The sequence below is a fragment of the Anguilla anguilla genome, chromosome 2, assembly GCF_013347855.1.
Source record: "Anguilla anguilla isolate fAngAng1 chromosome 2, fAngAng1.pri, whole genome shotgun sequence".
NCBI classification, from domain to species: Eukaryota; Metazoa; Chordata; class Actinopteri; order Anguilliformes; family Anguillidae; genus Anguilla; species Anguilla anguilla.
In genome coordinates, this window is record NC_049202.1 from 8,721,656 (window position 1) to 8,734,296 (window position 12,641).

The following is a 12,641-nucleotide window of genomic DNA, read 5'->3' on the forward strand; positions in this document are numbered from 1 at the left end:
CCAACAGACTATTTCTGTGATGGGAATATGTAAATGTGCACCAGCGATGTCGAATCTAATTGTCACCCGGTCTTTGAATGTTAAAACTGTCAGTTAATGACTGGAATCTCAGCTCGGAAAGAATGAAAGGACGGCCAAAGGAACGGTCAAATAAAAAAAAATGAATAACATGTTCTTAATTGTCAGTGTCAAGAGGAACTCTGCTAATGTCTGTTCAAACCCTCTACCAAGTTCCTGTCAAAAACGGCCCCCTGCCTGTTGTCTCTGACGATTCCCATGGCGATATGCAGAAACACAGGCTCAACAAAGGCCTTCGGTTCAGAGACTGCACGGGCTACACCTTGAGCTGAACGCCGCATCTCTTTGGTCCACTCGCACAACCCAAGTTGCGCTTGTTGCTAGGAAACAGCCTGGCTAGATCTACCGGTCAAGGGCAGCGGAGGCGGGCAAGCCAAACGGAGACCAGGGGGGAGAGGTCGTGTCCCCCACGGCGTTCGGGAGAGAGGCGGCCATTTCACTAAGACGCACCTGCACACCTGAGCAACAGAAAGCCACAGGGATTCCAGCTCGTGAGCTCTTAAACACCGTAATGCACACGCTATGGGCAAATGAAAAGACCTTTTACTATGTCACACGCTGAAGGTCTAGACCTGCGTACAGGTGGAAGACCAAACTGTGCAAATCCAGAACTCAGGTGTTGTGCAAGTCATGCATCCTTCCTCTTAGAAAACCGGGCTCATTTTAGTGGATCAATCCCATCCGGAAACAGCACGGATTCACTGAGCACTATATGATCTGGATGGGTCATTTGATTCACTGAGACCATAGCACATCCACTCCATGTGGCATATAGACCAGTGAATTTACACAGCACTCACGCATGTGTGGGGGGGGGGGGAATTCCATGAGTATTTTTTTCAAGGCAGCACCTCGGATTTGAACCTGCAACCTCTGCATTGCAAGGCCCGTTGACCAACCATTATACTAAACTGACAGCATATTAAAAGGTTTCTTCCCCCCCCACGTGTTTCGATTGTTCAGTGCCCTGGGACACCGGTGAGCAGAGTGCAATATGAAATTAAAACTGACCGATTGATCGATCGATCGATTGATGCTGAGACGGCTCCCATGCACAGCATGCAGGGTGCGGCACCTCCCGCTGATGCAAAGCTTCATTCACCCGGTGTGGATGTCAGCGGAAAGCGTACAGGAAGCTGTTTAGAGCATACAGGAAGTTGTTTATCTTCAAGACCAACCCCCTCCCTGCCCCGCCCAAGTCGCCCCACAATTTGGGGACCGTTGCCCCAGAGCGAGATTTGTCCTTCCGTACCCATTGGAAGCGCAGAAGGACAGGGACACGTTTGTACTTCCTCCAGCCCGATGACGTCATTTCCCAGCATGCCCCTTGCGTTTGAACGCCGGGAGTGCCGCAGGAACGCCCGCGCCCCGCGAAGGGGTCGCGCCCCTACCCTGGGGGGCGGGGCTTAAAATACGGCGCGGCGTACAAGGTCCGGAGCGCGGTCGCCCGTGACGATTCACCGACACTAATAAAAGTGTGCGAGCGTGAGGGGGGGAGGGGGGAGGGGGGGGCGCATCTTCGATCTGCGGCGAGAAATGCATCTTGGGTAGATTGTGTTTTGACAATCTCTCGTCACTTGAGAAACTGCTTCGACGGAGAAAAGGGGGGGGAGAGAAACAGCAGCGGGGAAAATATGTGGCGGATTGATGTAGAGAGATGGAGGAAGGGAGGGCAGGGAAGGAGAAAACGAGGAAGAGAGGGAGATGAGGAGAGGGGGAGAGAGTGGGGGAGAAAGCGAGAGAGGAAGAATTATGCAGGAAGTGAAATGAATCACATAAGCTTAGTTTAAAACATTAAAGCGCAATATCCTACACATACAGTATCTACGGCCAACCAGATACCTGCAGTCAATGCATATAGGTAACTACCCAGGTTATCAAGTCAAACAGGTAGCCAAAAATAGCTTTTATCTACTCCCTACCTGGTGCAGTTTGCACACGGAAAGAAGAGCTGCTATGAAGCAAGCGGCTGAAGGAGGGAGTCGTTCCGGTAGTTTCTTTCTTTCGCAGCGTAATGTGTGTTATTTTTACTTTCCTTTTTTTTTTTTTTCCAAGTGATGTCTGCACCCCTGGGGCTGGCCTGTTTTCGTTGTTTTATGGTTATGGTATCTCCCCTGTGAGAAATAAACACCTAAAAAACTGCACGGAAGAGGGGTGAGGAAGGGGGGGGGAGGCGACGCTAGCGCTGGCAGGGCGCCTTGAGTCAGCTCAATTTCAGAACTGCCCCCCCCCCCTCCACCTTAAGGGGAACATCACCATAAAATGTAATGTTTGATGCTTAAATTGATCTGCCATCCAATAATATGGCCAGAGAACACAGGGAACATCTGCAGAACAGATTCAGCACATTTTCCCCACTCTAATGTTCTAGAGACACACAGCCAAGCCAAAGAGGTGCATTTCAGGTGATATATAGACAAGTTGGAAAAATATTATTATTATTATTTCTCATAACTGCCCCACAGTGACAGAGCAGGGAGATGCACATTAGCAGAGGAACATTTACTACAGACTGTGACATCACTCTGGAGAACCAATCAGAGCGTGATTAGCTCCCCTGGTTGGAGACCTTGGTCTTCAACCCTGTGCGTTAACCTTATGCCTCGCTGTGGGAAGTGGCCTGGGTTTGAACTTGCACAGTCTCGCCTGCATACAAAGAAAGGAACACATAACAAGCAACCAACAAAGAAAAGCAGCACACAGCACAAGATAACCACAACAGTAACTTCAATCATGCTGGCAACTTAATGCCACGACTGCCCACCGAGAAGAGGATCTGTCAGCACTGTAGCATAGCGAATAGGGAACTGGGCTAACATCTCCAAGGCTGCAGGTTCAGCTCCCAGTGGAGACAGGAGGGGGGAAAACCCTTTTAATATGCTGGCAGTGAAGGGTAATGGCTGGGGAAGTGGCCTGCAGAGTGTAATGCAGAGGTTGCAGGTTCAAATCCAAGGTGGTGCCATGCGGTGACACTTCTGAGGACTGGTCTTGGACCCAAACTGACGCAGCGAAACATCCTGCTGTTATCAGGGTGGCAGTGTGGTACAGCGGTTAGCCAACCGGGCTGGCAGCTCAAGAGGCTGGGGGAGGGGGTGGGCAATTTCACTCCCAGCTGGGGGGGGGGGGGGGGGGGGGGGCTGCTGTTTTACCCTTGCGTGGAGGCGCTTAACGGGAATTGCTTCAGTAAATACCCAGCTGTGTAAATGGCTTATGAGAGACGGTAAGCCGTGGATCAGCCAAAGTGCTGTAATGTAAATGAAATGTAAACTCAGCTTAATCTCGAAGACGGCCTGCAGCCGGCGGGCTGATGACACTCGCGGCTCTGCTCCAGCTGGGGGGGGGGGGGCGCTGACGGAGCACTCCCGACTCCGCTCGCCCCTCTCCAACACGGGGCGGTTTGTTTGGAGAGCTACGCCTCCGCATGCCTCCCGTTCCAGCCACCGCCGACGCTTGGATATTTCGCCAGGTGATCAGGGGAAACAAAGTAAACACACCGCCCCGAAAAGAACAACCCTTTCTATTACGGAAACTCGTGATGCGAATACGCAAACGCCGTCCGACGCGCTCCATCGTAAACATGCGCCACAGGAGTGAGGTTGGCCGTATTTAACGACCCGCCAAATCTCAAACCGCCCTTTCATTGTTCTTCCCCTCGGGCTGAAATATTTGCTTTTCGCAGCAGCCCTGTCAGAAAGCGGCGGCGGCGGCTTCGCGGTACTAAGTATGGACACGCGGTAGGCGGGCAGCGCGCTGAGATCTCTCTGGAGATGCGACTGTGGTCCAGACAAGAAAAAAAATCATGTTCTTTACTCTGCACAAAACAACCGTTTTTTTTCATATTGGGAAGGCCCTATATGGCAGGCAGCATGATGATGAAATCAAATGGGTCCAAAAATAAACAAGTCTACACATAAGCAATTCAACAGGGGGCCCAGGGACACACTATTGAGCCTGTCCAGCTGTCAGACAGTAAAAGTTCTGCCAGTTGTTTCTTCCACCCATTAACTCAGTGAACTGATTTCAGTCATTAGTTCTACCTCCTGGCTGAATATTTATTTTACGGTTTTATCCCCGTTTTTAAAATATTTTAATCCATATTCTTTTATTAATGCTGTTTTATACTGGGTTGAGGGTAATCAGCTGAGCGGAACCTGAGAGAGTGCGGAGTTCTGGGCAGATGGGAAGGGGATGGAGTGAGCAGGATGAACACAGACAGAGGAAAGCTGTGAAACTGTACAAGACAGGTGCTGCTCAGCTTGCAGACCATGTTGTGTTTGTGTGCTTCTATGATAGTATGTGTGTGTGTGTGTGTGTGTGTATGCATGGGTGTGCACATGTGCGCATGGGTGCGTGTGTGGTGCCTGTGGTCTGTGCGTGCCTCTGTGTGTAAGCATGCATGTGCAGAGGACCCTGAGTGGTGTTCTCCTCTCCTGTAATTAAATGCTTCTGTACAGCCACTAAAATGGGATGAGAACATCCGCGCCCGCGTCAGTCAAACCCGGCAGACCGTCAAGGTCGGGGGTATTGGATTTGGACAGGAATTGGGGGGGTGGGGGGGTTGAAGAAAAATTAACCGGCTTGCCCGTGAACGCTGACGTACGTTGCTCAGCATTCATCACAGGTCTGTCACCGAAAACTCGTCTGCTTTTTTATGAGCTCTATTCTAAAAGACAGTTCAAATTTTTTACGCTTGATTAAAAGCGTTGGTAAAAATGAACGTGTTCGTGTGAACAGCTGCACGAGGCATACATAATTTATCTCTATTCCTTCAAGTTCCATAACCCATAATTCCTTGCTTGAGAACGCAGTGCAGTAATCTCCATTACAGATCAGCACTAAATCTTACATTTTTCTTCAAGTTCTCCTAGACTCTATTCAAAACTTTTCAGTGTAAACTTTTCTTTTAAGAGAATCAAAAATGTACAATTCATTTGGCACATGGGGGAATCTGTTCTGCATGCAATACAATATTAATAGTTTATTCTTTCACGTAAATAAAAAGCCCCACCTTAATATCTAATATAAAGCGTCTGCCGTGATTAAAATAATGCACATACTGCATTAAGACTGCACTCTGCGCTTTTAAACCCCACTGCATAATAATAGCACAACTGTAAACTGCACTGATCTTAAATGCTACAATGTAACTGCGGCATCGCCAACAAGCTGATTTACAATTATTACATATTAAACTGTTGGCAGGAGGAGAAAGAACATGTTTCCATAAAGCCGCTCTTCGTTTGCTCAAGAGCGAGCGAGCGATCGCCTCTGCGCGCTCCATCAACTTTGTATTATTGATGAAGTTCGTCCGGCGAGCTGGCGGAAAATTGCATCGATTCAAATCCTCTGCCCCGGCCCTCAATGTCTGACGTGACAAGAAAGAGCAAATAAGCAAAATGCAAAAGATTGAAAAAAAGCTGATAGCTGCGTATGTAAAATGATAGCCTACCGGAGATTGCATCGGGCCGTAGAAAATGCACGTCGTTCCTCTTTGAACAGTGCCGTATACAGATCTATATGATTTGACATATGGCAGAGATAATTAGAATGAAACTGAAAGCAAGTACTCCTGCCGTTTCATGTTATGGCTGTATTTTTAATTTGTTTTGGTAACGCGCCGATATTTCAATGGTGTCAATAATTACTGCACAATCATCGGTTTGTTCGCCCAACCAGTTTTTTTTAATGAGTGCACTGCTACCACTTTCTAAAACGCTCACTTTCATCTCTGTTATGGCAGATAACAGAATAACAGTCCTGACTTCAAAAACAACAGCAAGCTTTGAGCGCCTTAAAATTCCAATATAAATTTCCTCCTTCAAACAAAAAAAGGGAACGTCGTGACTGGACAGTTTTGCTTGCTTTTAAAGCTTTTAGTTTTTTTCAGTTAAATGTAAACAAACCTACGGACGAAATCTTGATTTAAAAATTTAATTAAAGAGAGGAAAGAATCCGCATTCACGATGAAGGCTCACTGGCGCGCCCGAATAACACCATGAGGGCAGACAGAAACCACGGCAACGGACGGTTAAACGGCAGGGGAAGCTGGCCTGTGTATGTCAGAGAGCGTTCGGGACACAGAGCGGCTGCAGGTTTTTAGTATTCTCACTGCAAAGCGCAGTCTGAGGCCATTCAAACGTCGCTCAGTCTGCTAGCTGAAAAAAAAAAAACCCTCAACAACAAAACCGAGGGGACCGCTGACTGGCACACCAGGAGAGCTTGAGCCCCGCGTTTCTTCCAAAACCACACGGGTCCTCATCACTGACCGCTCCTGGCCAAGGTGCTTTTTCACTCCCCGTATTTTTCTGGAAGTTACAGACTGACAGTAAGATGAAAGGTTGAAAAGCCGGGGGACGAGTGCAGCACACTGAGGTTCCCTGCTGGGTGTGAGGATTAACTGCTGCTGGGTGGCTCATCCTCTTAAGGCACTGTTCCAGTGTGTGGGTGGGCCCCATGGTCTGGTAGGCCTACCTGTTAAGGCGCTGTTCCAGTGTGTGGATGGGCCCCACAGTCTAGTATCTGTTAAGGCACTGTTCCAGTGTGTGGATGGGCTCAATGGTCACGTATCATTGAGGTGTGTTCAGATTGAGATTCTTTATTATCCATACAAATAGAAATTTTGTTTTGTGACAGAAGTGTGCAGGTGTATTAGAGTTGTAGAGGTCTGTACAGGTATATATGAGGTGTAAAGGTCTGTGAGATGTGTACAGGTGTGTTAGAGGTGTACAGATATATTACAGGTGTAGAGGTCTGTTAAAGGTGTACAGGTGTATTAGAGGAGTAGAGGTCTGTCAGAGGTGTACAGGTATATTACAGGTGTAGGGGTCTGATCTCCACTGCAAGCTCTAAATCGCTAGGCCTTTACCGGGCGGACGTGTGCGTAAATCACCGAGCGTTTCCGCTGCATTGCAGCTCAGAGCTGCTTAAACATTCATTTATGCAAATTCCACCCCTCGCAGCAGCAAACCCTGCTGCCGGAGTCCTTTTTTTTTTTCTCTCGCTCTCCAGCGTGAAAGCCGAAGCGAGATTATCAGCAAGGAGATCGCCTGACCTCGCTCCTAAGATTTCCAGTGACAGTTATATTTGAAAATGTGAAAGCTGAACACTGGTGCCTGACGGGAGGGGTTTGGGCAGTGCTCACACCTCCGAAGAATCGCGTGTTAATAACACACAGCTACACTGAACGCACACGCGTTACACACAACACACTGACCGGACAGGCGGACTCCAGGTACAGCAACAGCCGAAAGAGGCCGTGATGCCGTGGGTACTGCTCAGACGCACCGTCTTTAATGTCATCTGGATGGGCTGAGAGTGGACACTGATGACTGTGTTATCATGCCGTAATGACCACAGATCTGTGCCCCTTTGAGTCCGTAATGAAATCATGCCAAGTGAACAAACAGGCCCATTTTCAATATAAATTTAGCAATGATTCCAGGAACAAATATATAATTCCTTTTCCAAAGAACATGCCAGTGCAAACAAAACCTTGGCCCAAAAATGCCACCGTTTCAACACCTTTTTCACCAGACCATTGGCCTTCGGGGGCACTAAAATCACTAAAATCGTTAATTAAAACAAGCTGGGGCAATGCCAGACCATCTGAAAAAACTTTGGTATTTGAGGGAAAGATGGAGAGGGGGGGGGGAGGCAGACAGGAACAGAGATCGGGGAGTGAAGCAGAAGGGGGGAGGGAGAAACAGAGGGGGAGAGTAAGCAGCGAAGGAGAGAGGGGGGAGGGAGGGAGAAATAGAGGGGGGGAGTGAGAAGCAAGGGAGAGTGGGGAACAGAGAGATGGGGAGGGAGAGACGGAAGGGGAGAGTGAGAGAGATATAAAGCAGCTGCCAGTCTTGTGCTGACATTGTTCCGCTTGGCCTCGGGGACACCTGATAAAAACTCTAATCTCTCCCAACAGCCGCAATGATGACAGCAGGAATTTAAAGAACATCAGAGGCAGAGAGGGCACAGGAAGCACTTCCCCTGTGCAAAGTATCACTGTATCACTTCCTGGTGCAGCTCTCTTCTTCTGTGGTGGTGGTCCACTTCTTGAACCCTCACTGCTCAGAGCACAGCAAAAGGCTCACTTCTCCATTTCACACCAGTAATTGCGCAATATGGCTGACATCATCATCTCAACCCCAAAAACACACCATGTACTATCCGCAACGGGAAGCTACAGTCATAGACATCGGCGGTCAGCAGTCTGAGTGGTTCCAGCTAATGTTACAGCCAGCACGGTGATGCCATAGGTCAGCTGGTCAGTTGGCTTGAATCCCCATCTCCAACTGAAGCCCATCCTACATGAGATCATGCAACTGACCAAATGGTTTATCAGCTAAACGCACCCCAGGAAAATGGGCATGCCCATCTCATATCAGTGACTCTGGTCAGTCATTCCGGTCAGGCTCATTGTACCGTAAGGACAACAAGCTCCACACAGACGCAAGTTAGTAAAGTGTACCTTTTTAAAATGTGTATTCATTAGCTTAGCGGAAGCTTTTATCCACAGCCACGCTTTCATACACAATTCGTTAATATAGCTCCATGTTTACTGAGGGAGTTGAAGCAGCTCTCTGATGCAAGCCCAGGTATTTAAACAAGGACGTCGCCGCCAACCGTTCTGTGTAAAAAAATTAATTTTGGGATAGTTTCCCAACATTCCCTTCAGGGGAGATTCAAGACTCCCCCCCCAACCAAGGCTCAGACACACTTTCATATCAGCCTGGGAAACAGGGTTTTAATTAACAGGCCTGGACGTGCCAGCGTAGATTCTCAGAGGGCCGGTTCGGCAGGAGCGCTTTAGTCTGAATCACCGCCCTTCTCCTTAGCGCCCGACGCGACTGCGTGGATGCGCTTGGTCAGAACACCCCGACCGCTTCCTGAAAAGTGGGCGGGGTTCACAGCTCTGAAAGTACACTGCCTTCGCCTTACAGTGGACAGGTACGCACCTGGAGTAGGGTGCTATTTCGGAGCCAACTGATCAGATGGCATTCCTCCTCTGGCACTAAGAAGTGGAGTCTGGGACTGATTTGCCCCGATTTGTCACCAGTTGGTGGCGCCACCCTCCAGAGAGCCCAATACCACGGCAGCATGTAAAGCAAGGAGAAAATGGACACCTGGATGCACGCTTGGGAGATTAGACGCACGCTCTGATCTTATTTTGCTGCTGTAGAAGGCAAATGAAGTGTGGCTGTTTCAGAGGACGGAAACATAACTGGTTTACCAACAGAGCATCGAAAGAGGAAGCCCTCGCTGTTCAGGTCGAGGATGCGACAGATCTGCTTTTAAAGAAAGCCTCCAAAGACGCCTCCGTTTGTGCCTGCGAGAAGTCCTGAACGAGAATGTACATACAGCGCGATATAAATAATAGACGAGAAACGGCAGGACGACGTGAGATTTCCCAGAAGGCTGCAGCCTTTGAAGATCTCCTTTAAAATAAAAAAAATAAATAAATAAAAAAGATGAAATGAGGAAAAGGGCAAACGCCTTCAGAAATAAAATATACATTAGCGGGGTGGGAGGGAGGGAGGGAGGGGAGGCATCACCCCAAGAAACCCGCTAACACAGCACCTGAGGGCAATTTAAAGCGGCGTCTGATGATGCGCACAGGCGATACAAATAGGCGATTGCCAATTAGTGGCTCCGCCGCGCCATTTGAAAGAGTAAAACGCGGCGTTAGCTCAAAGGAGCGAGCGGAGAGTTTAACCTACAGGACAGACTCTATCTGCATCGTGGCTCTTCTGCAGGGAGAACGAGGCCAACGGCAAGGAGCTGATTGGGCGGCACGTTCTCCACCGAGGGAAGAGCACACGGAGGTTTCTTTATTGCATTTGTTTTTACTGATTGACTATCGCCCAACTGGCTGAGGATTCCGATTCGGAGAAAGAAGAGTAGCTATTGGTTTTCCGGCGATGGGGGGGGGAGGTCGTTCTCCCACGTCTATTCCATGTCAGAGAAGGTCGTGCGGAAAGATAATGCCGTGAAACAGGAAGAAGAGATGGGCTAGTGGTTTTCGAAGGTCCTCTGATGATCCTACTTTAATAAAGGCTACATTGCCCGCATCAAAATGACCGTTGGCAAATGAAATCACTGTTTCCATAACGATGAGTTACTGAGCAGGCTGAGCGATTTCCCTTTCATCTTTAAAACCCTGGACTCAAAGATTCGACATGACGAATCTCCAAGACCACAGACACCTTCTGAATCTTGGTAGTTCACAGAACTAAATTCTTCAGGCAATAGTTCAAAATCATGTCATATGCCGGTAGCTTATTGATGTGAAGTGGCCTTTACGGAAGCTTACCTGGTTCCAGTTTGATGACTTTAATGGCAGCCAGTTCTCCCGTAGAGACATTCCGAGCCTGAAAAAAAAAAAGAGGAGACATTTATTTTAAGCTTAAACCCGAAAGCAAAAAACACAACAGGCCTCACTTAACCATATTCCTGCATGTTAAAATTCCACGTTTTTATTGTAGGGGAAAATAATTACAGGGCCAGGGTACGTGACAATGGCATATATCTAGACTGCATTTCCTATGCTGTTATGGTCTCTTGATGTCACTTCCTGTGTAGAAATCCTGTATGACTTGCAACATGTAGGGCCGCTGTGGGCTCTGAAAACCAATTTTATCATTGATTTAATGCTCTGAGACAGGGCCCAATATTTATGCCTTAGGCCAAAGCAAAGGTTGGGGGGGGTTGTATTTTACAAATTCATCTCAATCCGAACACTCAAGCTAACAATACTGGAGTGTTCATTTGGAAAAGTAAAAACAATTCATTATGCAAGAATATTAAAGCCAGAAAAGAATGAGTATCATCAAGCGTGGTGTTGCTTTTAAAAATAAAAAACCACAGTTCACATTCGAATGCAATTATTTTCACAGAAATTAAGCAAAGCAATCAATATCCTTCTCTCCCACATATCCGGTTATCTCGCTAGCCAAACACCTTCTGGACTCCTGTCAGCTAGCGGCCTTCACAAATGATGTTTTTCATAAAGCGACATCATTTCCCAGGGATCCTGAAACAACCATCATGCCAACATTAACCTCTAAAGTTCACCCTGGCTTTTCTGCGTAAAAGCCTCGGTGTTGTACTGCCATTATGGCCTGCTTCATTCCAAAGACATCTTAAAAATAAAAACAAAAAAACTCAATGGACCATCCAGCGAAATCATTTCTTTTGCAGAATTTTAATATACAAAAACAGTGACCCACTTGGCAGGAAAGACTTCATAAAAAAAGACCCAGGTGGCACATTTGCTTGCCAAAGAGAAAATTGCAGTGCACAGTTGAATTAATGGCCCAAAGTTTGCCTTGATCTGACCCAAGAGGACTGCAATCTTCCCACTACCGTCACCAGGCCATGCGCTGGAAGCGTTTTTGAACGATGGCTGCTCTCTTTATCGCAGCTTTCGCTAGAACATACCAGAAACTGAAAATAAAGCATATAAACTACGAATAAACTACTGATTCTGTACGCAACTGCCAACTGCATTTTTATTTCGGAAATCAACTGTTAACAAGGCAGTTTCAAACATAAACTTCCTGACAGCGAAATATCTGCCCTGAAGACTCACTAAGCATTAGAATCTCAAACAATCTAAATAAATTACTTTTGAGTAATGCGGTTTGAGTTTCATCATGCACTGTTTCACAATTCACAGTATTCATTTTTTTTAAACTTTGTTGAGTTAATTACAGTAAGTATATTCCATTATTCTGAAGATGTCTCTCATGCCACCCTCAAAATACTTAACATTCTAATCATAGGCATTTAGCAGATGCTCTTTTCTTGAGTGACTTACAGAGATTAGATTCTTTATATAAATTCCATTTATAAAGCTGAATATTTTTACTTGAGAAATTCAGGGTTGTGCTTTGCTCAAGGGTTTGGAGCACATCACTGAGCTGCTGATTCAGCAGTTAACACACTGGGTTAAGTCAGTGTAATGACAAACTACATCGTATTCTGAAGCCAACTGGCAACCAAACTGGCTGTATTAGCAGGAAGTAAAATGCAGGTGCACTCCGAGCGAGCTTACGACGTTTGTTTTTAACGACGTCAAAACGGCGCAACTCCAAACTTTCACACCCGGCTCTTACGTGAACAGTGAGGACCCGGCGCTCATCCGTGGCTCTAGAGTGGTGTGAACGGGTCAAACGCGGGTCGAACCCGTGTTCGACCGCCTGTGTCGACCCCGGGGTAACAGAGCTCCAGAAACCATGGTCCTGTGTGTTCTCTGGGGACCGATTCAGTATGGGGGAGCCGGCAAGGGGGGGGGGGGGGTGTAGATATTCTCTGGCGTGAGCTCTGGTGGGTGGTGCGATGTAGGGGGTGGGGGGTGGATTAAACACGCCCACACACAGCGGGCACTGATCAATGTGCCCTCCACGTGATCGCCAGGCCACACCGCGAGAGACCGCGCGGAATTATCCGGAAGAGTTCCGCAGGAGGGGGTCACCATGGGCAGACGAACCCTACCCCGCCCCCACACGAAGAATCAATGCGCTGTTTTTCCAGTCCTCCCCCCCCCCCCCGCCAGTAAAGAGCTGGGA

The 12,641-nt window shown here is 47.8% G+C and overlaps 1 protein-coding gene across 9 annotated transcripts in view; it reads right to left on the reverse strand.

Moving 5' to 3' along the window:
* The window catches only part of map4k3b (mitogen-activated protein kinase kinase kinase kinase 3b), an 82,920-nt gene that overhangs the window by 43,524 nt on the left and 26,755 nt on the right, over window positions 1–12,641 (reverse strand). For all 9 annotated transcript variants that reach the window (XM_035404151.1, XM_035404157.1, XM_035404155.1 and 6 more), the window contains exon 2: window positions 10,385–10,442. In XM_035404151.1, coding sequence (XP_035260042.1) covers window positions 10,385–10,442 — 58 coding nt within the window. The remainder of the gene's footprint in view (window positions 1–10,384; window positions 10,443–12,641) is intronic.